This window comes from Nelumbo lutea, chromosome 6 (assembly GCF_056320005.1).
Source record: "Nelumbo lutea isolate HS-2025 chromosome 6, American lotus-T2T, whole genome shotgun sequence".
Lineage (NCBI taxonomy): Eukaryota > Viridiplantae > Streptophyta > Magnoliopsida > Proteales > Nelumbonaceae > Nelumbo > Nelumbo lutea.
Window position 1 is genome coordinate 18,592,593 of NC_142689.1, and position 27,484 is coordinate 18,620,076.

General features: G+C 38.5%; 1 protein-coding gene and 1 pseudogene across 1 annotated transcript; both read left to right on the plus strand.

Moving 5' to 3' along the window:
- The first annotated feature begins 1,810 nt into the window (after positions 1–1,810).
- On the plus strand, positions 1,811–7,151 carry LOC148847705 (aspartyl protease family protein 2-like; annotated as a pseudogene).
- Positions 7,152–13,671: 6,520 nt separating this feature from the next.
- LOC148847706 (putative xyloglucan endotransglucosylase/hydrolase protein 7) lies at positions 13,672–15,881 on the plus strand. The gene is made up of 4 exons (XM_088950334.1): positions 13,672–14,505; positions 14,658–14,758; positions 14,870–15,066; positions 15,164–15,881. The coding sequence occupies exons 1-4, from the start codon at positions 14,172–14,174 to the stop codon at positions 15,552–15,554; spliced, it is 1,023 nt and encodes a 340-aa protein (XP_088806460.1). The 5' UTR covers positions 13,672–14,171; the 3' UTR covers positions 15,555–15,881.
- The last annotated feature ends 11,603 nt before the right edge of the window (positions 15,882–27,484 follow it).

Sequence of the window (27,484 nt, forward strand, 5' to 3'; positions counted from 1 at the left end):
TGCGACCAAGGCGAGAATGCCTGACACTAGAGGTGACAGCAGTAGCAAGAGATGGTAATTGAAGAGATGATAGCTCAAATAGTCTACCAACCTTACGGCCTGTCCCAATGATCTTCCCTGTCCGTGGATCCTGCACAATACAACTACGATTTGAGAAATGTATTTCAAAACCAAGTTCACATAATTGTCCAACAGATATAAGATTTAAAGATAATTGAGGTACCAAAAAAGTGTTAGGAAGTGACAAACGAGATGTTGAAATAGTTCCTACACTTGTGACAGTTAAGGTGGAACTATCGGCAGTATGAACAATGGGTGCAATTGAAAGATTTGACTTGGAAGTAAACAAGGATGAGTTGGATGTCATATGATTGCAACAGGCAGAATCAAAATACCATGATGAGGTAGTACCTGGAGTGACGGACAAGACTGTATTAGAAGGCATACCAAAATCAGGTTGGAGTTGGTGAAGGAGAGTTTGAAGATCTCTAAGAGAGAATTTTGGAGAGGTGTTAGCAGAAGAATCCTCTTTTGTAACAGCTGCAGTAGAACTCGAAGCCTGAGAACTCATGGATAAGGACTTCTGTCTAGACGCTTTTTTGGCTTGCAAGCGGAGACACTCCGAAATAGTATGACCAGTCTTTTTGCAGTAATTGCAGAAAGTCCGTTTTGAAGATTTAGATGAAGTCGAAGAAGTAGCAGACGTACCCGGAGTAGCAAGAACAACATCAGTAGATAATAAGGATCGCTCATCTCGAAGTGTTTTTAGTCGAGTTTCTTTAGAGAGCAAATCTTTGATTACAACTTCAAGGGAAAGCAGTGGGCTAAGATGAAGTAGAGTACCACTAATAGGTTCATACTCATCCCTGAGAGTCATCAGAAGATGCCAAACACGTTGGCGATCGCGAAGCTTAGAATAAGTAGTAGTTACAGAGGTACTATCCCATTCAGGTTCACACTGTGCTAACTGATCCCACAGAACTTGTAACTCAGAGAAATAACTGTGAATGGTCTATTCAGGTTGCTGTTTCATACGGTGAAGACGCCTATAGAGCTGAAACTGATGCACATCATCAGAAATAGAATACCGAGCTTGTAAGAAATCCCATACCTCTTTAGGAGAGTCATATCTGCAAAATTCTAACTTGATGCTTGCAATACAAGTATTGCGAAACTATGTCAATATTTGATGATTTTTCCCATCCCATCTTTCTACTCGTTCAACAAACTTATCTTCTGTTTCATTAGCAAGTAGGTTTGGGAACCTCACTAGTCACATATTGCCATAGAAGGCGGCCCTTGAGAAAACTGCACATCTCTTGGGACCATAAATCATAATTTGAGCCATCGAAGGTAACAGTGATGGGATGAGAGATATGTTGAGTAACTTCAAATGAATCCATGAGGAGAAATGCAGATTTTCAAAGCAACACAAATCACAGAAAAAAAACTGGCTATGGTGGACGAGTCGGGAAGGTGAAGGATCCGTACGCTTGCTCTCTATCCCTCACTAATGCCGCAAGAGAATGCTATAACTCTCGATCTCTAGAACTTTGGGGCGCTTTCAAAACAACAGAAACTTTGGATCTGGGGAGCAAGTTTATGTGGCTAGTGCATGAATGCAGATGGCGCAGAATTCTGGAAGAGGCGATTCCGAAGAGCGCCGACGATGCCTTACGACTGGCCGGCGATGGCTATCCAAAACCCTGTTGAAGCAAGAAGGAACAAGTCGTCTGTGTTTCGCAAGGATCTTCCTGCTCCGCTGAGGTGATTCCGAAGAACGCCGCCGACGCCTTACGACTGGCAGGCGATGGCTATCCAGAACCCTATTGAAGCAAGAAGGAATGAGTCATTTGTGTTTCGCAAGGGTCTTCTTGCTCTGCCGCCCGGTACAGAGGTAAACAAAGAACTGAAGCTTGGATCCTCCGTCTTCCAAGTCTGCGACCAAACCGACGACTCCTCTGCTCTGGTTGGCTGTGGAACAGGCTTGGATCCTCTATCCTCCGTCTTCCAAGTCTACGACTAGACCAACAATTCCTCTGCTCCGGTTGACTGCGGAACACACTTGATGACGAGGAGGGAGTAGAAGATATTGAAGATCTAAATTACTCAGTCCCTTACTGGTCCAACGACTTGGATCAGGACGTACCTCTCTTCAGTTGGACTAACCGACTAAAATCGAAGTGGAGAGGGCGAGAGTGTGAAAGAACGGCGTCGTTCTCATCGACTGACCGATGTTACCTGCAATAAAATTGCAGGCTCTGATACCATGATAGAAATAAGCAAAGAAGACGAATGAAAAAAATAATAATTCTTCCTATACCATTCAACCGATTACACTTTATTTATAAGGAGCTAGAGAGCCAAGGTTGGCTACCTAAGTTAAAATACAAAGAGGAAAAGTATAGCCAATTTTGGATAGGACTATCTCTCCTAGAATTAAGGAGAGTAATTTTGATAGAATACTAACACTGCCTGTGGCCTGACATGATACAACGTGACGGTATGTAGGCCATGTCAAGCTCGACACGATGGTCCGTATCATGTTGGGCTTGGGTTTTAGGTTTGTGGGTTGAGCTGATATGACACAATTGAGCGGGCCGTGTTGCCTGTGGCCCGCGTGGTAGCACGACCCATATATTATATATATATATATATATTTATTTATATATAATATATAATATATTATAGAAATTATAATTATATTATAATACACTATATAATTTATAAATAAAATAAACAATTGTTTTCAATTTTATTATAATAGTTTATTTAATTATTGTATATATAAGAAATTGTATACATCAAAATTCATATAAAACTAAAATTTTAAGTTTTTTTTTTCAATTTTTTAAATAAATAGCTTTGGCATGGTCCATGGCCCATGAATCGACATGACCTGTTTTACACCTCTAGCTCTACGTACCCCAACCACACCAATGCTGGGCAATGGTGTTTTCCTTTTTTTTTTTTTTTTTTTTTCTACCTACCCAAGCAATAGCAAAGCGTGCTACAAGGGCCATCCGTTGGTTGGACCAGGCCACGCCTCACAGTATCTTAGCCATTCAAACTGATAGACTTCATCTTTCTATAAGAATGGCATTGGGCGGAGAGGGGCGGGATGGGGCCAGTTTTTGCTTATCCTATTCTTGACCTCCAATCATGGTTTTCAAAATTGGACCAGACTGGATGGTTGGATTGAAAAAACTAGGAACTGGTCCGGTGACTGGTTTTGTTTTCCCCAAAACTGTTGATTTTGGTCAGTGAACCACTGAACCAGACTGTTAACTGTTCGAACGGTTTTGACCATTTTTTGTTTTTTTGTCAGAACAGGCCGAGTGTTCGGTTCAAACGGTCGAGCCATTCGACCTGATAACCGGACCCTTGATCGGTTTGATTTTAAAAACAGTGCCTCCAATACATTGTACCACACCTTATCCCCAAGGTTCAAAATATCAATACATATTGGCTGATATGTATCGTATCAGGAACTTCCCGATATGCCCCTACAGAGGGTGTATCGGGGTTTTGACCACTTCAGGGGGTGGATGGGCCTTAAACTGACCCCTCTGAGCTGGATTTAAAAAGAAAAAAAAAACTATTGATACTTCCTGATACGTCTCTACAGACGTTGAAAATTTGAAAATCTCATCCATATCCCCTCAGAAAAACTGAGATCCTTGAATTTGTCCCGTTCCATTCCTGTCCCCGATCACTAATGCTGTATTTGGTTTGAAATAAAAGGTAGGGAAAGGAAGGAAAACTTAACAAACCTGCCTTAAGGCCCTTTAGGTTTCCCTACGTTTTCTTTAAAACCAAATACACCCTAAAATTTAATTTTTGGTTTTCTAATACCCACTCTTAGCCTAGTCTCGGTCCATGGCGGGGCGTGTTAAATGGTCATCTCTATCTTTGGGTGCACGTAAAAAAGGCAAAAAGGAAGTAGAAATCATGTTTTACAAATGAAGTGAGATACGCATTGTACTTACTACTTGCGTCGGTGGTTCAGCCATAATACCTCCAACCCTAAAGTCCCCAACTGCGCAGAAAATAACAAAAACCAAAAGGAGACTGTTTCCTAACTGCTCTTCCTCTATCCTCCATTATTAATTGCTGGTTACCGTGGATTAAGACGTTCATGGGTCATGACCCCACTTTTCCTATTTAGCTTATCCCTTCTTCAGTTCTATTCCAATTCCAACTTGGCACGTGGATAAAGAAAAGGACTTCACTCTGAAATTGCCAGTTGCCACCAAAATAGATCACTCCCCTGAAACCTCTTCATACTTTCTGAACCACAACCAATTGTCCAATTCAATTCATTGCTCTCGATCCTTTGAGAACCACCAATCCCATGCATCCATATGAAGCCCCAAGCTCAGAACTGTATAACCAAATGAGGCTGTTCGTGGATTCGGTTCCAGTCACAAAACCTTTGCTTAGAAATCCAAGTATTGACCCAATCATGGGCCCAATCGGGTTCAGGTTGAACTGTTACCCACCTGAACCAGGTCCTGTATATCGTTAAACTTGGAAATCAACCTAAAACCAGAGACGGGTTGGTGGATCCTCTGAAAGAACACTGACTATAGACATGGATTATAACGGAGTTAAGCAATTATCATTTCTTTTCTGGTATTTCTGGTAAACCTCATTATGTGGCCTATGTCTATCCATCTATCCATATCTACCTCGGTATCTGATTATTATGAGCCATTTAAGAGACTACAAAGGAGTCTAGCTAGAAAGGATCTAAAATAAAGGAAGAATCGGAAGTGGCGGGGAAGAGATTGGATTCTTCATAAAATTATTTGTTTCTTTTCTGAGTCAGACAGTGAACAATCCTCCATTCTGAGATTGTTAAGTAGAAATCCGGAACGAATGGTAACCATTATAATACAGATAAGCCTTCTCGTCTGTTGGGAGGTCAAACTCAAAACCTGAGGTCCTACTTCATTCTTCATTTCATCAATGTTGCTAGATGGGCTGGGCCCTGGGTGTGCTCTGTTCAATGAATCGGGACCTATAGTTGAAAGGGTCCCACCTAACAGATTCCTTATACCACCCAAAAGCTTATCTTCATTCCGAGATGTCAATTGTTACGTCAATGCTCCAAGAGGAAACTACTAATTAAACGGTTAAAAACAATTTGGTAGTTGCGACCAATGCTATGGTTCAAAATATTGATAAGATTGATACTGTATTTTTTTTTTTATTTTTTTTTTTCGAATCTGGTTGAGAGGGGTCAGTTTAAGGTCTACCCACCCTTTAAATTGGTTAAGACCCTGAAACACCCTCTGTAAGAATGTATTGGGAAGCCCCCGATACAATATGTATTGGCTGATATGTATTGATATTTGCACCTTTCTATTATGTGCTCCCCTACTCTCCATTAATGCTATGGAGGAGGAGTTGGGTTTTGTCTTTCATGGCTTTGAGAGAAAAAAATGGTAGAGCGTAATCGTAGCATCAATAACAATGTATGTGTGGTATAATTTCCGTTTATTCACTAAACATTTATATTTGATTTGTTTATAAAACCAAGAAAAGTAATAATGAAGTTATTTATTAACAATTAGGTACCATTAGACACTATATCAGCATAAAACAAATCAACATAACAGTGAATAAACGCCTAACTGTTGAGGGAAGTGTTACAAGACCAACTTTTATGAGTCTATATGCATATGGATCAACATGATGGGCTAAAATGCTGAAGTGGCACATATATGGCAGCATTTATTGGAAAAACACACACCATTCCAAACACAACCGAACTTTGAAGAAGATGATCATTGGATTTATATAATAAAGGGCAAATTTCTTAAACTACCATTATGCTTTAGCTAATTGACTAACTCTATCCTTATTGTTTACATATTTTCTTAGAGTATCCTTACTATTTTTGACAAGTTAATTTTTTGTCACACATCACTCACATGTAACATCACGTGATTGATACTTTTTTAAAATTCCTAAAATACCCTTCCTATATATTGTTCATTATCCTCAACCTTGAGACGAGGAGAAGAGCGGCAACAATAAGAACCCCTACTCCTTCCGATTTGGGCGATGGGCACTTGACACTCACCCTACCAATTTTGTTGTTTCAACATTGAATCAGGATTAGGAGGGAAGTTCCTCCTTGTGGCCGATACAGGCAGCGATCTCGTTTGGGTGAAGTGCTGCTATGTCGTAACTATAGTAAACACGCTCGGGGCTCGGCCTTTCTGACCCACCATTTGACAACATTCGCTTTGATTCACTATTACGACACGGCGTGTCAATTCATCCCTCACCCTGTTAAACACCAGCCTTGCAACCATACTCTCCTTTACAGTACTAGCTGCAACGATTACTCGTATGCCGATGAGTATAGAACAAATGGGTTTTACTCTAAGGAGACTATAACGTTGAACACGAGCTTTGGAAGAGTTGCTCGACTAAAAAAGCTCGCTTTTGGTTGTGGATTTCACCTCTCTGGTTTGAGTGTTTCAGGTGCGAGCTTCAATGGCACCCATGGAGTTATGGGACTTGGGTGAGGGCCCACCTCCTCCTCCCAAGTGGGTAAGCAGTTTGGCTACAAGTTCTACTGATAGGAGAAATGCAACATATTACGAGGAAGCTAATGATGAGCTTCACTCCATTACAAACAAGTGTTTTCTCTCCCTCGTTCTACTATATAGGGATGAAGAGTGTAATCATCGACGACATGGAATTGCCAATCAACCCCTCCATCTGGGCCTTAGGCAACTAGGGTAACGGAGGCATCATGATCAACTTCGACACTACACTAACCTTCCTTGCCGAGCCAGCTTGCCATCAAGTTCTAATGGTGTCTAGAAGGAAATAGTTCAAGCATACCGGACTAGAACAACCGACCCATCTTCGAGTCTGGACTTCTGCGTCAATGTGTCGAGGGTATCAATTTATCAAATCTGTCATTACCCAAGTTGAGTTTCCGACTTGAGGGTGACTTGGTATTCTCCGCACTGGCAAGGAACTATTTCATCGGCGTTAAGTGCCTAACTATACGACCTGTCACCACTCCTTAAGGCTTCTCAATAATAGGGAACTTAATGAAACAAGGGTTTTTCTCGACATGGTTGTGCCCTACCATGAGTGCAAGGAGCCTAGGTTTTGTTGGGTAAGTTACACTATAGTAGCAGAAATGAATATAAAACCAATCTCATGACAGTAAAAACCTTTCTCCTAATTTTGTGTATCAAAATGGATTTTTCAACAACAATAATAACAAATAAACAATTCAGCCAAGTAACAGAAAAACAGATAACAATCACCACACAATAGCACACCAGAATTTTTACGTGGAAATCCTCAAAATCAGGAAAAAACCACGGGACCTATGGTCCGTAAAAGCCTTCCACTAATTCAAAAATTAATGGGTACAATAGTCTTCTCTAGTTGCAACTAGAGGCTTACAAACATCAAGGAAATAATCCTTGGCTCACAAGAACAACATTAACATCACCAAATGCAAGGTAGATACAATACAAACATAAGTTTAGATCTCACCAAGTTGTTGTAAATCTGAACTGAGAAGTAGAGAAAAAGAAGAAGAATCACCAGATCTGAATTTGAGTGGGATTCTTAACTCCAACACTTAATATCATCAAGAATGGGCTTAAAATGCACCTCCAAACTTGATCTTGAATGGAACGAGAGCCAACTTTTTCCTCTTCTTCACAAAACTCAGAACAAAAAAGAAAAAAAAAATTTCTTTTTGGTTTTGTATTTTTTTTTTCTTCTTTGTTCTTCTCTGTTCGGTGGTTAATAGTTTGATGCCACTCAAAAAAACAAACCGAAAATGTGGTAACCACTTTACCACTATTTGGCTCCCTTTTCTTTAAGGAGCAAATGAAGGTGGGGTAGGCCCCTCCATATGGGCTGGACCCACACCCAACAATTCTCCCCCTCCAGCTCATATGGGGGGCTTTATCAAGCCCGAAACTTCTTTGCAGAATTCAAATTTGTCTCTAGGCAAGGACTTTATTAACATGCCTGCACCATTCTCATCAGTATGAATCTTCTCAATGTTCAACAATTTCATATCCAACACATCCCGAATCCAATGGTACCTTACATCAATATGTTTGGGTCTTGAGTGGAAAGTTGGATTTTTAGAGAGATGGATAGCACTTTGACTATCACAATAGAGAGCATATATTTCTTGCTTCATGCCCAATTCTTGTAAGAACTTCTTTAACCATAGGATCTCCTTACAAGCTTCTGTAGCTGCAATATATTCAGCCTCTGTAGTAGACAATGCAACACACTTTTAAAGTTTGGATTGCCATGAAATTGCTCCCCCTGCAAAATTCATTAAATATTTCGAAATGGACTTTCGGGAATCAACATCATCAGCCATGTCTGCATCAGTGTACCCATCTAACATGACTTTACCATTCCCGAAGCATAAGCATATCTGAGAAGTACCTCTGAGATACCTGAATATCCATTTTACTACTGTCTAATGTTCTTTGTCGGGGTTAGAGAGAAATCGACTAACTATACCAATAGCATGAGCAATATCTGGTCTCATGCACACCATAGCATACATTAAACAACCAACTACCGAAGCATAAGGCATTTTCTTCATTTCAACTTTGTCTTTCTCACTTGTAGGACATTATTTAGTGTTGGGCTTGAAATGACCTACAAGTGGAGTAGTCACTGGTTTTGCATTGCTCATGTTGAACCTCTCAAGAATACTCTCAATATATTTCTCCTGAGATAACCATAACTTCCCATTCTGTCTATCTCGAGAGATCTTCATACCAAGAATCTGTCTATCTTGTCCCAAGTCCTTCATTGCAAAAGACTTGGTACACTCATTTTTCAACCTGTCAATCTTGTTAGAATCATGTCCAACTATCAACATATCATCAATATAAATTAAGAGAATAATGAAATCACCATCAGAAAATTTCTTTACAAATACACAATGATCTGAAGTGATCTTAGTGTAGCCATGATTAACCATGAAGGAGTGAAATTTGTTGTACCACTGTCTTGGTGCTTGTTTCAACCCATACAAGCTTTTTTTAATCTGCACACCAAATATTTTTTTCTTTTTTCTTTGAATCCTTCTGGTTGCTCCATATAGATTTCTTCTTTCAAATCACCATGAAGGAAGACAGTCTTCACATCAAGCTGTTCAACTTCCAAATTTAAACTTGCAACTAGTCCAAGCACAACTCGAATAGAAGACATTTTCACCACAAGAGAGAATATTTCTTCAAAGTCGATACCCTTTTTCTGACTGAAACCCTTCACAACCAGCCTTGCCTTGTATTTTAGTTGTGAGCCACTCTCATTAGATTTCAATTTATAAAACCATTTGTTTTTGATAGCCCTTTCCCCTTTAGTAATTTCACCAAATCATAAGTGTGATTCTCATGCAAGGATTTTAATTCCTCTTGCATTGCTTTCAGCTACTCATATTTCTTGTCATGTGACATAGCCTCTTGATAAGTCTCTGTCTCTCCCCCATCTGTCAGCATCACATACTTATGAGGATGATACTTAGTGGAAGGTCTTCTCTCTCTAGTTGATTTTCTAAGCTGAACCTGTGGTGAAGGAATTGAAGATACATGTTCATTCTGTACTTCCTTTGTATTTTCATTTATAGGAATTTCATCACTAACTATGTCATCTTGTTCATTTGGTACAACTCCCCTGTGATTACCATCACTTGTAGGTGGAAAAACCGGATCCAAGTTAATTGGAACATCAACAGAGAATTTTGGCTTATCAATTTTTTCTATATCTTCAATTGTTTGATTCTCAAGAAATACAATATTTCTACTTTTGATTACTTTCTTGTCCACTGGATCCCATAATTTGTACCCAAACTCTTCGTGCCCATAGCCTAAGAAGATGCATTGTTTAGCCTTGTCATCAAGCTTGGATCTTTCATCTCTAGGAATATGAACAAATGCCCTGTAGCCAAACACTTTCAAATGATTGTATGATATGGCTTTCCCTGTCCAAACTCTTTCAAGAGTATCTCCATTCAAAGAAACTGAAGGAGAAAGGTTGATGAGGTCAACTGCAGTTCTCATAGCCTCACCCCAAAATGATTTGGATAACTTAGCATGAGAGAGCATGCATCTGATTCTGTCAATAATTGTTCTGTTCATTCTCTCTGCTACTCTATTGTGTTGAGGAGTCTTAGGAACACTTTTTTCAAGCCTGATACCATGGATCCTACAATATTCTTCAAAAGGACCCCTATATTCACCACATTATTAGCTCGGATGCACTTCAACTTATTCCCTGTTTCAAGGCAAATGTCCACACTTTTCTGGAGTGGTCATCAATAAATGTCACAAAATATAATGCACCACCAAGAGATTTATCTTTCATGTAACAAACATTAGTGTAAACTAAATCTAAAACACGAGGCTTTCTAGATGGAGGAAATTTATGAAACGCAACTCTATTCTGTTTGTCAGCTAAGCAATGTTCACATGTTTCAAGAGGCGTACCTTTCACATCAGGAAGAAGATTTTATCTGGAAAGTATCTGAATTCCTTTTTCACTCAAACGTCCAAGCCTCCGGTGCCAAAGCTCAATGGATGAATCATGAACTGCATTCACCTCTCCTTTGCTCAACCTTGCTTGCATCACATAAAGGGTATTGTGCTTATTTCTCTTTGCTACAATGAGTGAGCCCCGACTGAGCTTCCATTTTCCATCACTGAAGGTATTTGCATAACATTCATCATCAAACCTGTGAGTGGAAATCAGATTTAGGCAGATATCACGAACATGTCTAACATTCTTCAAAATTAATTTGCAACCAGTATTTCTATCTAAACAAATGTCTCATATACCAACAATCTTGGATGTACCAGCATTCCCCATACGAACATGTCCAAGATCACCTATAGTGTAAATTGTGAAAAATTCACCATGGGGAGTAACATGAAAAGAAGCACCCGAATCTATGACCCAATCACTGTCTGGGCATGCAAAGTTGACATAATTATCATCACAAACAATAACAACATCACCCCCGGCTGCAACAATTGTAGTATCTTTTTCTTCTTTCTTGCCTTCACCTTTTCCTTTGGTTTGTTCTCTTTTCCACACTCTGCATTTATTTTTGTAATATCCCGATTTATTACAGTGATGACAAATGATATTTTTCTTGGACCTATACCTTCCTCTAGTTTTATCATATTTGTTATGGGGACCTCTGCTCTTACTTCTTCCCTGTCTTTCTTTCTTTTCTGTTACAAGTGCTTGAGATTCTGAGTAAGTCCCTTGTTTTTTCCTCATTGACTCTTCATTCAACAAAGCATCTTTGACTGTGTCAATGGTTACTATGCCATTAGGGGCCGAATTACTAATTGAAACCACCAAGGCTTTCCAATTATTAGGCAAGGAACCAAGTAACAATAAGGCATGCACTTCATCATCCAGATTCAATTTCATAGTAGTCAATTGATTTATCAAATTTTGAAAATGACTCAAATGTTGAAACATATTAATCCCATCTTTATATCTCAAGTGTGCTAGTTTTCTAATCAAGGCAGCCTTGTTTAAACCTATTTTCCTTTCATACATAGACTATAATTTCTTTTCCATAAAACATCAGCCCTAGTTTCTTGTGCAACATGGTGAAAAATACTGTGGTCGATCCATTGTCGAATTTGGCCTACAGTTTTTCTATGCATGATTCCCCATTCATTACTTGACTTGTCACTTGGCTTTACTTCATCACCTCTTATGGGTAGGTACAAATCTTTACAATAAAGAATGTCCTCCATTCTGGGTTTCCAAATGGCATAATTCGATGAAGTCAACTTTATCATAACACTCGAGGATTCCTCCATTTGTACCAACACAAACAATCAATTTCAGCCAACCTAGCTCTGATACCACTATTGGGTAAGTTATTATTGTAGCAGAAATGAATGTAAAACCAATCCCATGATAACAAGAACCTTTCCCCCAAATTTGTGTGTCAAAATGGGTTTGCCAACAACAATAATAATAAGTAAGCAATTCAGCCAAGTAACAAAAAAACAAATAACAATCACCACACAATGGCACACCGAAATTTTTACATGGAAAACCCCAAAATCGGGGAAAAACCACGGGACCTATGGCCTGTAAAAGTCTTCCACTAATTCAGAAATTAATGGGTACAATAGTCTTCTCTAATTGCAACCAGAGGCTTACAAACATCAAGGAAATAATCCTTGGCTCACAAGAATAGCATTAACATCACCAAATGCCAGGTGGATACAACACAAACATAAGTTTAGATCTCACCAAGTTGCTGTAAATCTGAACTGAGTAGAGAGAAAGAAGAAGAATCACCAGATCTAAACTGGAGTGAGATTCTTAACTCTAACACTTAATATCATCAAGAATGGGCTTGAAAGGCACCTCCGAACTTGATCTTGAATGTTACAAGAGCAAACTTTTTCCTCTTCACAAAACTCAAAGAACAAAAAAAAAAAACTCTTTTTGGTTCTGTATTTTTTTTCTTCTTTGTTCTTCTCTGTTCGGTGGTTAATAGTTTGATGCCACTCAAAAAAAAAAAAAACAGACCGAAAATGTGGTAACCACTTTACCACTATTCGACTCCCTTTTTTTTAGGGAGCAAATGAAGGTGGGGTGGGTCCCTCCATATGGACTGAACCCACACCCAACTGGCCCCTTCATATGGGTTGGACCCACACCCAACAGGTTTAGGTTCTCATCATTGTTGGAATTTTATCAATTTTCTCTTCTTCTTTCTTGAATTCTTTATATTAATTGAGTTTTATTTTGAAAATTTGAAGAATAGTGATTTGTTTGTTTTGGTTAACATCTAACGGCAATGTCAATTATAATATATAAATAGTAAAGATAGACATAAAAGTTTGTTTATGAATCGAAAAATATCAAATACTATTTGGGCCCGCGTAGCAGAAATAGATGGAATGGTGGAGTGATCTTGATTTTTATGCTATTCCAATATAGATTATTAAACAGACAAGGCAACACGAGAGAGAGATTACATATTGACAAGTATATAAGCAGAAAGAGGGGGGCAGATATTTGGATTCCCGACACAAAACGTCAGATCGGGCAGGTGCAATTAGAAGCCACAATCGTCGCTCTCATTCACGAGCCCTGTCGTACGATTTCATCATGTAGAAAAGTAGAGAAGATCGAAACGTGGCGTGAATTAATGTGGATGGTCCTGTTGGTAGGGGTACTTAAGTCCTAAAAAACGTGGAGAGCGTCGGTAGTGGGCCCACTCCCATAGACTTCTCGACGTTGAGCCTTGAGGAGGATCCTCTTCCATGCATTTTTCTTTCTGTTAGAAGCTCTAGCCATTTATTCTCTGAGAAACTGAAGAAGTACTGATAGGATGTTGAGGTGTCTCTTTGTTTCACCGCTTGGAACTTAAGATGATATTTAGCTTCCTATCCTATCATCTCATAAGAAGAAATTTTGTACGGGCAAGATCTAAAGTCAACATTTTTAGCTGGTTCTGAGTTTGCCACGTCGTACGCTTTAGCTTAGCTGAAATAGTTGCAGCTCACTGAGTCACTCCAACCAAAATCCCAAATGTCCCATGCCCCATGTTGGAGCCAAGTGAGGTGATATCAATTAAATTCATCATCCTTGAAAAAAAAAAAAAACATCACGGCCCGCCCTACCCGATCTATGGCTTTGGCGTTCATCATCCCATCATCGATCTACCACCATCTCTTTAACACTTAGACTGTGTTTGGCTTGAAGGAAAAAAGTAAAGGTTTTTTCCTTTCCCTACCTTTTCCTTCAAACCAAACATACCCTTAGAGTAGGTTCTATTATTTTGAGAATTTTACATTTTATTCAAGCCTCCACTCTGCATGTCGAGAAACTGATCGTGTGGTGTGGTGGGACTCTCCGTTCAAAATCAAGAATGCGAAAATGGGTCAAATTTATGTTCGGATTAAATGATTTCCATGGCTTGACTTAACTTGCAATATAGGTTGTTTCAAATTATAGGAATAGGAGATTAGAGAGAGAGAGAGATTAAAAGAGGTGGCGGGAAAAAACAGTTGGGTAGGGTGGGGGGATGAGGCAAAGGCGGGGCCGAGGGAGGGGTTGGTATTAGCTGGACGAAAATCATAGCAGTGATGGCGTTTTCTATTTGAATGCAGCAATCCCCATCGCTTCCCCTCCTCCACTCTCCGCTGTGCGCTGTGTATAAAACCCCGAAAACCTCTCTAAAATCTCAACGTATATTCCAACCCCCATATTCACTTTTGTTTAGGGATTCCCTCTCTCTCTCTCTCTCGGACAACCAAAACATGGCCACATTCACATACACCTCCTTAACGCTTTTGTTGCATATTTTCACATTTGCTCTCTCTGTCTCGGCTCGTCCCGCTACCTTCCTCCAGGATTTCCGCATCACGTGGTCTGATTCCCACATCAAGCAAATCGATGGAGGTCAAGCCATCCAACTCATCCTAGACCAAAGTTCAGGTAATTAAGCACTTATTGGGATCCTATTCCTCTCTCTCTCTCTCTCTCTCTCCAGAACCAGATACCAATGTCCGTCTAGATATACGCTTTGATTAATTTCATCGAATACAATTTAAGTTTTGTTTTTGCATCAATTTTTGGTACATTTTCAGGATGTGGGTTTGCCTCCAAAAATCAGTATTTGTTCGGACGTGTGAGTATGAAGATCAAACTCATTCCGGGCGACTCCGCCGGGACTGTCACTGCCTTTTACGTACGTAGTTGTCTTCTTCTCGCTCTCAGCTCATCAGGCCACTTGGTTTGTCCACTACTGAAATAATTAAGTTGCTTGTTTTTATAACTTGTTGTCTGTTTTAATATGCAGATGAATTCGGACACCGATAACGTGCGCGACGAATTGGATTTCGAGTTCTTGGGCAACCGGACTGGGCAGCCATACACAGTCCAAACCAATGTCTTTGCCCATGGTAAGGGTGACAGGGAACAAAGGATCAACCTCTGGTTCGACCCTGCAGCAGAGTACCATACTTACTCTATTCTATGGAACCACGATCAAGTTGTGTAAGTTCAATTAAATTCAACTTCATCAATAAGACAGAAAGATAAAGAAAGAGATAAAATTACGTACGTTATTTATTGATATGAATCGTGCGTGCAGCTTCTTTGTTGACGACGTGCCCATTCGAGTTTACAAGAACAATGAAGCCAAGGGGATCCCTTATCCGAAACTCCAACCCATGGGGGTGTACTCCACACTGTGGGAAGCCGACGACTGGGCCACCAGAGGCGGGCTGGAGAAGATAGACTGGAGCAAAGCACCCTTCTATGCTTACTACAAGGACTTCGACATTGAAGGATGCCCAGTTCCTGGACCGGCGACTTGCGCCTCCAACCCCGACAACTGGTGGGAGAGCCCTGCTTATAAGCAATTGGACGCCGTCCAACTCAGGAATTACAGGTGGGTTCGCATGAACCACCTCATCTACGACTACTGCACCGACAAATCCCGTTACCCGGTCACCCCGCCGGAGTGTTTGGCCGGTATCTAATGTTATGTTATATTATATACTAGTCAAAGCAACTGGATTGATTATATATCATATCATATCATATCCCATGCCGATCTCGCCGGAAAGCTCAAGTTTTTTTCAGGACAATGAAGAACAATACACCATGGATAGGATGGATCATGCAATTAAATTAAGAATAAGACGACGGATTTATTTTCAAATGTGGCCCAAGCCTAAGTCTGTGTAGTTGGTGTTAATGCTGTAATAATCGGCGTAGGTCGATATCTATTTTGTGGCTCCACGTGTTTGTGTTGGCTCGGAGTTATTAATTTGTATGTTAATAAAAGTCCTGAGTGTTTGTGAAAATGATGGGATTATAAACTTGTATATATAGCCCTGATCGATGTTTGGATGAGAATGAATTAAACTCATCAGTGACCGGACCCAACGGCATAAGGTAGGTGCCTTAATTGAGTTTGATAATTTTTTTAGTTAAATTAAAGAGACATATTATATGTATATTTATCATTTAAAACAATTAAGCCAAATTTGGATTCGAGGTTTTATATGACCAGAAATCTTTCTGTATATGCCTTTTTCACTAAATTTTGCCATGTATTGTTTTTTTATCTCCTTCTCTTCTTTTAATTTCCTTATCCTCTTCAGCCAAAATTTTGGGTTCTTTGTTTTTGAATTCCTTTTCTTTTTTATTTTCCATTATTTTGGTCGTTTCAACAATTCCAAAAATAATTTCCATTAATTTTCTTCCTTTTTTTATTTATTTTAATTTGTAAAAGGCAACGAAAAGTGAAAAAGACCACACCATACTATTAGTTGATGCAACCTAATAAGAAGTGACAATTAACATGATGTTTGGAAGGGTGAGCGTTTTTTGGATTGATTTTCAAGAAAAAATGCCTATGTTTCTAAGACCCATTTTCACAAAAAAAAAAAAAAATGCTTTTGCCAGTACGCAATGAACAACACTATGCTGTTTGGTAAGGTGATTTTCATGTATGTGTTGATAGGTAAACACCACATAAGATACACAACAGTCAACTGTTGAGAGAAACGATTCACCAAATTTAACGTTTCATGCATCGGTGGGATCCCAATTTTCAAAACATGCCTGATTTTTTAATAATCGACTGAACCAAACAATCAGATACATAGACGTTTGTTGAATCCTACGTGGCACCATTTAAAAAAAAAACTACCACAATTGCAAACATCCCCTAAATTTTGCAATACCATAGTGGAGTGAGAGCATTTCAGTGGTTGAGGTTTCCTTGATATGCGACCTGCAGGTTTTCCATTATGTCTGATGCATCGTCTGTGGTTGTGCTCAATGGCTGATGCTGCTCGACTGGCGACCGGAGCCTTTCAATCGCAGGGCCACCTAGTATACGTCTGTTGTTTGATTTCTGCCGCATCAATATTTGACGACATTTGCTTATCCATCGTTGACTTGATTGACTGGGTAAGAAAATGAAAAATTAATACTAGGTACTATTGGGGTAGTTGGTGGTGCATGAATCTAATCTAAAGCCTTATAAATACATTTCTCAGCACTTTCTCTCGCTGACCATTTTCACTGTTGCTCACGGTGCATACATTGCTTCATGATGTCCCAGGACTTGAGGTAGAGCTTTTCTGGCACGGACTTGTTATTAGATAATAAAAGTCTATTCAGAGACCTCATTTAATTTAATTTAAGCATCTCACCTAACAACTTAAAAGTTTTTAGGTTGAATAGTTAGTTGAGACCTTCTGAGGTGGTTAAAAAAAATTTTAAGCTCCTTTGAATTTGACACAGCTCCCCCTTTAACAGGTCTGCAAACGATTGGTTAATAGTTAAAGAATAAAAATCTATTCAAGAATCTCACCTAACAGAGCTTGTAGTAATTAACAGTTTTCTGACATACACGATATAAAGATGAAGAAAGATAGGTGAATGCTAAGATTCAAATTGGAAAGAATACAAATATAAATATGTACAATACAAATATATACAAAATACAAGGTTTTGTATCTCGATCCAAACTAAGCCTAAATGATAAGAGATTTGTATCTCTGCCTTCTCAGACACTGGATCCAGATCGCACCAAGCTATCTATTTCTGAGAATGTGAATATTTATACATTTCTTTGGATATTTTACCTTTACAAGGTAAAACAGTCCAACTGTAGCAAAACAAGCAACTTTCCGTTGTTCCTCTCTCTCTTTCTCTCTCTATTCTATTTCATAGGGGAGAGAAGGGAGGGGGACTGAGGAAGAGAATCAAAGTAATTGAAGTGATGATGGTCCATTATTTGGTGCAAACTGATCCATTGGTTGGGTCCCCAGTCCTAATGAAGGTTGTGCCGACGTACAGGGGAGACCCCCCCTTCTATTTGACTCATTTTATGTCTTCTTTCTGTAAAAGCCAAGGACAAAGGAATCTATTTACTCTATTCATCTGAAAATTTGCAACCAGAGTTTCGGACTTGGGATTTGGACGTTTTCAGGACAAACACAAACATTATTTTTCCAACTGTTTCCACGTCAATGACATCAATTGCAACAACTTATCCTTTCAAAACCACTAATGGGAAAATGAAAGAAAATAATAATAATTAAGTATCGTATAGATCCAAGAAAAGAGCAAGTATTCAGATTTTAGTTAAGTAAATCTTGCCATATTGAGATTTTGGATGCATTCAATCAACACCCTGAAGGGTATATAATGAAATTAATTTTGTATCGAATTTTCTATTAAAAAAAGCAGATTTTAGCAATGTTTTCTAACCGCTGTTTACGCAGATGGTTGGACGATTTGGACAAAAACTGTTGAATTGATCAATGATCCATTCAATAGTTTTAACCATTTTTATTTTAATTATATTTTTATTTTTGCCCTCCGTTCAAACAGTCGAACCATTAACTTAAAAACCGGTGGTCAGGACAGTTCTGATTCCAGATCATTTTTTTGGCTACATATTTTTCTTAAATGGCTTCCTATTATTCCAAACAGAGGTGGATCTACTGATCAGTTGGTATGAAGTTTATACCACCAAACCAGATCGAGACAGGAGTGTTTTCCAAGTACATCCAAAAGAATAATGTTTTTTTCAAGTTTGATCTCAGATATTGATGTCCACTGGTTGAGCTTCATTCTACTTTGCAAACTATCCATGCCGACGCCAGTGAATGAAATCCACAAATAAAAGAAGGAAATAGATAAAAAAAAAAAACAATCGAACGATGGAGAGGACAAATTAGAGATTACACGCACCGACACATCTCAATTCCGAAGGTGATTTCTACCAAAAAAAACTCTCAAGGTGATTTAATGTGGGGATATTTTATCGAATTAAAACAAAAAAGGAAAAAGAAAAACAGAACTTTTTAAGCTTTAGTACGTATGAATCTCCTGACCCGGTTAAGATTAGGCGTGTCAATTTAGATGGATTGAAGGGACATAAAATATATTGAATTGGACTAGTCGAGACTTAGTAGTCCAAAGTATTTATTGGATGTAATTGCACCTGATTCATTTGTAATGATTTATAATGGATTGGGTCAGACTGAACAAATATTGGATTCATGAAGAAAAGATAAAAGTACAGGTGTCAATGGAACAAGTTTGGGTTGTAACCAATCTGGATAGTGTAAGCATTAAATTGGACTGATCCAAATTGGGTTGGATCTGGTCGTGAATTGGGTCAGATTGAACAAATATTGGATTCATGCAGAAAAGATAAAAGTATAGGTGTCAATGGATCAAGTTTGGGTTGTAACCAATCTGAATGGTGTAAGCATTAAATTGGACTGATCCAAAGTATTTATCAGATTGGGTTGGATCTGGTCAAAGACTCGTATTGGATCGGAATGGATTGGATCAATATCGGATCCAATTGACACCCCAAGGCCCAAGATATATCATATGTATCAGTTGATACGCTACACAGTGGGTGGGTGCTCTGGACCCCTTCTCATTAGTCATTCTCTAAACGAAAGGCGCAGAACAGTGGAAGTTAGAGCTGAGTGGCACAAAGATAGGGCAATACGAAGAAGCCCATTATTTAGCCCTAGCCCATACGCTACTTGATTATTGTAGCCCGACCAATACGAAGAAACCCATTATTTAGCCCTAGACCATACGCTATTGTAGCCCGACCATTGACCAATACAAACGAATAAGCCCTTTTTTTTCCCAGGCAAAGACCAACCAAGCCATGGTAAGTGTGTTATGCCAGCGGCGGGCCACTGATACTACTATCTCGCACGCCACACACTATCTTTGAATAGGAACACTATCTTTGGATAGCAACCCAAGAACAGAAACTGTTACTTCTGGGAGAATATCTCTTGACAGCAAGAAATGAACAATGGAATTACTATTGACTTCTGACTGAGCTGAAACTGAAACTGGCTCACAAGTCTGAACAGTATGGGCAAAACAAATTAACAGTGATAATTTGCAAAACAATAATTCAAAGCAAAAAGTAAATCCAGGAGAGAGAGAGAGAGAGAGAGAGAGAGAGAGAGCTGAGTCACTCAAAGGCACACATGCATATCCGGAGTCTTGGGAAGGGTGGATTGGCCGGATAGGGACATGATATCTAAGCATTTTACCTAAGGCTACTTGTCAATTCACCAGTTTTGGGTTAGACCCTTTAATTGGACCATGCAGATTTAATTGGTCCTAATGAGGGATGATTACCCCTTTCAATTACGTCTTGACACATGCGATATGATCACAATTTTTGATCTTTCATCAGGTCCAAAATATTTATTGGATTGGATTGTATTGATCTAGTCCATAATATTGAATTGGGTCGGATTGAACTGATATCGGGTCTATTGATAGAAAATAAGAATACAGGTATCAAAGGACCAGGTTTGGATTGGAATCAAACTAAATTAAAATCGTTTTGAATGGATTGGATGGTGCAAATCTTGAATGATTTGAGATTTCTTACTTACTTTTCCTACCCATTGTCTATCCATGAATTGGAGCCACACATCTCTATTATGAATTAAGAGATGTGTGGCTCCAATTCATGGCAGGTAGAGAGTGAATAGGAAAAGTTTGTTGAAAATTTGGGCTCATATTGAATTACGCGAATAGAAAATGATTCAAATTATTCATCAAATTAGATTGGACCTGATCCATCTATAATGAACTACAATGGACCGGATTGGATTGAACCAAACCCAGTCAAATTGATACCCCTGGTTTTAGTGTTGGTATGAGGTGACCACTCTCAAACTCGGAGACCCATGTTCGCATTCTTCTCAGCCCGAGAATTTTCCATTGCATCTAAACAACTGGCCAATGACCCCTAGCTAGTCAGGAGTCAGGACAATTCGAGTCGGTGCTCCCAGCTCATCATCGAGCAATTAATTAATGAAGAATAGATTATACAAGCATTTGCATTGTAGATGTATATCAGTGTGAAACTTGAAAAAAAAGTGAATATAGGTCTGACTTCATGCTGGAAAAAAATGAAGTCAATACCAGATCGACAGAATAGAATTGCTAAAGAGTATGGATGTTTCATGTTTGCAAGGAGAATACTAATTGGGTTTGAGTTTCTAGGTAAAGAAGAGGGAAAAAAATCCAGATCTCCCTAATAAAACAAGTTTATCCATTGAATTTTAACTCAGGCTAGCTAGGGGGCTATATGCTAAGGGGCTAGTCTATGATGGATGCTTATGGACCGAGATGACAGCAGAATATTGAAAGTTGGAAAAGATTGGTGCATGAACGAAGATTAGTTGAGAGCTGAAATGCATATGTTCTCTTTCAAGGGCTCAAACTGGGAATCACCAAACTGCCGAAAGCTCAAATATGTATGAAAGAAGGATTCGAATTGTCACGTTTTGATAAACAAAACATGGATCGTAAATCATCAAACCAAATCACCAGACTAAGGCCTTTATTGAAATTCTGTTCAGCAGCTTTTTTATTTTGTAAGTGTCTCAGTTGGTAAGGTCTCTGGATGCTTATAGCGAAGACTTAGGGATCATATACCACCAGGGTTTGGGGAGTTGTGTAGGGGGATGGGATAGAGAGAGACAGAGAGTCGACAAACCATAATACCGATAGGCTGTACTGGTAAAATGGGCTTTCTCATGCCTTTATAATAGAATTTGAAGTAATGGAGCCCATGTGGCAGCCCAAAATTTGCTCCACGTTCCGTCATATCACCTACTTTTTATATAAAGCCCAGCCCATGGTCACTGGAAAGGTTACGATTATGAAGCCCAGCCAGAATTCAGGCTACTTTACGTCTGGACAGCTTCTACCCAGCTAGGATTACACTTACAGGTCCAAACCCTATGCAGTTAACTAGTTAAGTGGAGGAGGAAGGGAATCAAATTTCGTGTCACTTCACTTCATTAGACTCCTAGAATAGGCAAATGTAGCCTCAACGGAATGGCATATCTAACATTTTGACTAAAAAACTGAAAATTAATGAAAAAGAAGAAAACGACTTGACAATGTTATTCTTTAATACACCCTTTTACCGCAAAAGGCTTGAAACGTGGGCAAGCACAAACCAATTATACTTATTGCTGAAATTTAATTAATTATAATTGGGGAGATAGATAAAATACTATGTTATTCTTTCAAAAAAATTGTCTATGAACTTTCCCTTAAAATTTTATTTCTCTTATTTTCTGTCAAACCAAACATAGTTTATTTATTAGTTCTAAGATCTCCTACTAGCACCAAGATATTAAAGAGAATATGGGTTTAATGTCTATGTGTAGGTGAAAGGATCCAAATCTAAACCAAAGGTGGTTAATTATATTTTTGAATGCATTGACTTCACTGATAGATTTTTTTTTCTTTGATGGTAAGCAGGATAATTCATTAAAGCCAACATTACAAAGAAAACAAGAACCACAAAAAGAGAAAAGAAAGAAACAACTAAATAAAGCAACCCAAATTAAACACCAACTACATTAACATAGTTAATGCAAAGATCCCAATCCTGTTTCTAACTTATCTGATAACAACTTCTTTGGGTTACTCTCCACAAAGACACTGTTGCAAGCTTCCCGCTCGGCAGTTCTTAAAGTGCACCCGGAACTCCATGCAGTAGGCAAACTCCTTTTTCACATAAAAAAGTTGATGAAGAAAACCCTTTGATCAAGGACTTGCAGATTTTTTTTTTTTTTTTTTGTAATTGTTGGAGTTATTTGAACCATCAAAAAATATGGGAAAAACCTTACCAAAAAAAGTTGCCTAAACCCTCTCCAAAACCACCATTAAGAAAACAAAAAATCCTTTAAAAGCTTGATGGAATAAGCATAAAATTTTGTGGGAATTTTAAGATATCTAACCCATCCCAATCCTAATAGGACCCACTTATCAAAACCCTATAAGGTTTGTGATTTTAAATTTAAACCCTATTTGGTATGGTTTTGAATTTAGTGTACACGGTATCCAAATCCAGTTCTATTTAATGTGGATACCCAATCCTGGTACCTAATTATAAACTCGTCTATATGTTTTATTTTATATATTTTTATAAAAATACGGTAACCCAATTCAGAGGGCTGTCACGAATGTGGGTCTATGTGGTATGGGGAGGGACAAATGTATACAACCTTGGATATAGACGGAGACTATTTCCAAGATTTGAACCCTGATCACCAAGTTCGCAATGGAGCAACCCAACCATTGTGCTAAGGCCATTTTTCTATAATAAATAATAGGCATCTTTAGCACTGGTCTACCACACCGTTTCTACTTAATAGTAGGGGTGTCCATAAAAAGCCGAAAAACCGAACCAAATTGAGAAAATCGAACTGCAAAATGCGGTTAGCCGAACTGATCAGTTCGGTTTCAGTTCATGATTCTTGAAAAACCGAAGGACTGGTTCAATTTTCGGTTAACCTACAAAAAAACCGACGGTTATCCAAACTGAAATCGATGGACTGGTTAACCGGTGGAACCTATTCAATTTCAGTTTGTAGAATTGGAAAAACCGGTACCACCGGTATGGTATACAAAAAAGTGTCATGGTTCGGTTAACCGAACCGTGGACACCCCTACTTAATAGGGGTATCACATTTTATTTATGTGATGTAAAATCAGCTACAAGATTAAGTATGAAAAATGCAAAGAATATTGAAGAGGCAATTTAAAGAAATGTATTTGGATAATGAATACACTTATGATATGCATGGATACGATGAAAAAATGAAGATGCATAAAGATACTCATTGAAAATTCAAATATATATTAAAAATATAATTTATAGCTCAAATAACTCTACAACTAAGAAATGCATATTTTAATAGCTTATGACTTTATGTGAAGTTTAACTTCACCATAAAAATGCGAAGTATAAATTATAGAAACACCCCAAGAAAACCTTGACACACATAATGACATAAACATACCGATGCATAGCTCCACAAACTAATATTATAAATCTCATTAATGACCATGTAAAAGGTTACAGAGTTTAAATTAACAAAGTTTACTAAATAATGATGATATATGTCAAATATTATCATATAGAAAAATTACATTATCTTAGGAAATTAATCATCTAAAAAATCTTTAAAAGGATAACTAAGAGTTTAGTGGCAAAAGCATTCCGAGCTGGTTTGATTATGAATTGAGACTTGGGTATTTGCAAATGATTTTTGTTTTTTTTTTTTTTTTTTTTTTTTTTTTGTACTTTAAAACTCGCTATCAACATAGGATTGGTTTTAAATAGACTTAAAAAGGAATTAATTGAGTTAATTAAGAGATATAGATAATTAATGGAACTAATTAATGTTATAAAGTAGTGAGTGTTAAATAGAGTCAATGATAGTGAGTTTAATGGGCATTAATTAAGGTAATTGAATGTGAATTTGAAATTAAAAAAAAGATAACAATAATAGGATATGTTAAATGGTGATTAAATGGGTTCAGGATCAAGGGTACCTATGCAAATTAGGGAATATAAAGTGCAATTTTTGTGGCTACCCTACCTGTTGCCTTCCTTAACAGCAACCAAAACAGTTAATTTAAGTGTTATTGGTGAGGATGACGGATCCCACTATCTACTATATAATTTGAGACCAAGACAAGACAATTTACCTAGAGTCTAACTTTGAATTTATCTTCTTATTTAGGCTATAAACACCAACAACAACACCAAACATTACCTTAAATTGGTAATGTTTCATCCTTCTCACGCGCTGGGCAAAAAACTCCAACACAAGAATGGATCCCACCTCTACATGAAGAGGAAAAACCCAAAATAGCTAAGACTTGAGCATGTTGGGGGGTGAAACAAAAAACCACATATCATATCATATATATGAATCAGCAGCTTACCTTGGACATTGGTGGACCCTCAAAACGACACAAAAGACGCAGAATTCAATCACGAAAAGCTACCTTTGACGTTTTTGGCTTTCAGCCAACCACCTCGAACGGATTCCACCTCTGATTTTTCTTCCTCAGCCAGCTAGCCATTGGCCCACGACCTGTTGAAGTCCAAATATATATGGTTAGAGTCATCTCCATCATGTATAGCAAATTACATTCCATGGGTTAGGATGAATATGATTGAAGATACCATTATTTCTAATTTTCTAAATCATCCAAAGTAAAACCGTAGCGTATTCAAGACAACAATTCTCATCAAGTTCACTGTTGCACGAACTTCTAATCCACTGTTTCCACCATATCCCAAACAGTAGCGTATTCACACTCTCAATGGATTGCCAAACCATCTACATGAATACATCTAGCATGATTAGACGTAATAAAAAGAATACCATGCATCTACCGATCTTAATTCCCCTTCTCCATAGTCTCCAAGCCATTGACCCTTTATTCTTTGAGAAACTGTTTGACCGACAAATAAGCTGACTTGACTAAGAAAAATACCCTTTTATAAATTTATTCGGCCAATCAAATCTAGCTGCCATGTAATTTAAATTAAAAAAAAAAAAAAAAAAAACCTAACTACAAGCCTAAAACATAGGCAGGAAGAATTAATGTTTGTATTGGGAGATCTATCCTTGTATAGGAATGTAAATATTCTAGCATGTAATTTTAGGAAGTGAATTTCTTTAACCCCATTCTCTAGGATGTAATTAGCAGTTTCCTACAGCTGTAATTAGTAGTTTCCTACATCTAAATCTTCTAAATTTAGGTGTGAGATTTGTACATATATATTGTATCTTGCATAATGAAAAGACACAGTTTTTCACAAATTCTATTATGCTATCAGAGCAACCACAGCTCATCGACCAGTAAAACAGAAAGCATATCGACAGATTTTCCACCATGTCTGTGGAGATGAAGACAGCAGAAAAGGTGCAAGGAAGGACATGGCCATCTTCTCGCCAATCTACTTGCACCCGTCTGATAACCCTGGAATGATTGTCTCACCTGTATAATTGAAGGGTGAGAACTATGAGGAATGGGCGATATCTATGAGAAACGCCCTCAGAGCAAAGAGAAAGCTCGGATTCGTTGAGGAATGGTGAATTCAATGCTGGTTGCATGGATTTTTAATACTATCGAACCAACCTTGCGATCTACTATATCGTATATGTAGAACATATGAAACTTGGGGGAGGATCTGTGACAGAGATTCTTTATCAGGAATGGACCTCGGGTCCATCAATTGAAGGCTGATTTAGCTGCTTGTAAGCAACAAGGATAAGCAGTGATGGATTACTACGGGAAGCTGAAGGTAATGTGGAAAAGATTGGTAGATTATGATCCAATACCCACATGTCGTTGTGGCGGTTGCAAATGCAATATTGCAACCGTACTTGAAAAGAAGCAAAAATAAGAGAGGGTACATCAGTTCTTGATGGGCCTTGACGATGCAAAGTATGGCACCGTGCGTTCGAATTTTTTGAGCATGGAGCCGCTGTCGAGTTTGAACCGTGTCTATGCAATTATCATTCAAGAGGAAAGACATCAAAATATAGCCAAGAAAAAAGAAGAACAAAGTGATGCCGTGGGATTTGCAGTACATATGGGTGCTAGTGCGAGAGCGCTGCACGTACGAAGGACAAAAGAGTGAGTTGTACACATTGTGGGAAATATGGACATGAAGCAAAGGAATGCTTTCAGGTCATAGGATATCCAGAATGGTGGGGAGACAGACCACGCTCAATCGAAAAAAGGAGCAGGTCGTGAGCAAGGTGGTTCAAGCATGGGTGCCGGTGGATGTGGACGAAGGAACAATGCAAGAGCAAACGCTGCCCAAGCAGCGGCGAGTGAATCTGGAGGACAGAAGGCTGGATCCGTGAATGATTATGATCGTAGCGGATTTCCTGGGCTGAGTGGAGATCAATGGACAACACTCCTTAATATTCTGAATTCTCATAAATCTGGTGGAATAGAAAGACTTTCTGGTAAGAAAAATTCTACTGATTGGATAATTGATTCAGGGGCGTCGCACCATATGACTGGAGAAATTAATTTATTGATTGATGTTCGGAATTTGCACCGTGTCCGGTGGGACTTCCCAATAGGAAGCAAACCATTGCATTGAAAGAGGGGCCTTTATATTTGGGTGGAAATATTTACTTACATCATGTGCTCTTTGTACCAAAAATGAACTGCACCCTTATTTCAGTAGCAAAATTGTTGCAGGAGATAAATTGTACTATCACTTTTACGAACAAGCTATGTGTGATACAGGACCAAACCTCGAGGATCCTAATTGGAGCGGGTGAGTAGTGTGACGGGGTCTATCATTTTAGAGGAGCAGCACTGGTTCAGGCGAATAGAGCAAGTGGAATGATTGAATGGGAGTTATGGCATCACAGATTAGGACCTTCGTCTAAATAAATATTGTCTTTTCTTCCTAAAGTAGATAAATTAAATAGTAGAACTGAAGGAGATAAACCATGTGATGTTTGTTACAGAGCAAAACAAACTCGAGAAATTTTTCCTGAAAGTAAAAATAAAGCTGATGATTGTTTTTTTCTAATCCATTGTG

Bases quoted from the DNA above. Each gene is read 5' to 3' on its own strand.
- LOC148847706 (XM_088950334.1), top strand. From the start codon at position 14,172: ATGCAGCAATCCCCATCGCTTCCCCTCCTCCACTCTCCGCTGTGCGCT. The intron at 14,506-14,657 runs GTAATTAAGCAC...GTACATTTTCAG, and splicing joins CATCCTAGACCAAAGTTCAG to GATGTGGGTTTGCCTCCAAA. The intron at 15,067-15,163 runs GTAAGTTCAATT...TCGTGCGTGCAG, and splicing joins TGGAACCACGATCAAGTTGT to CTTCTTTGTTGACGACGTGC.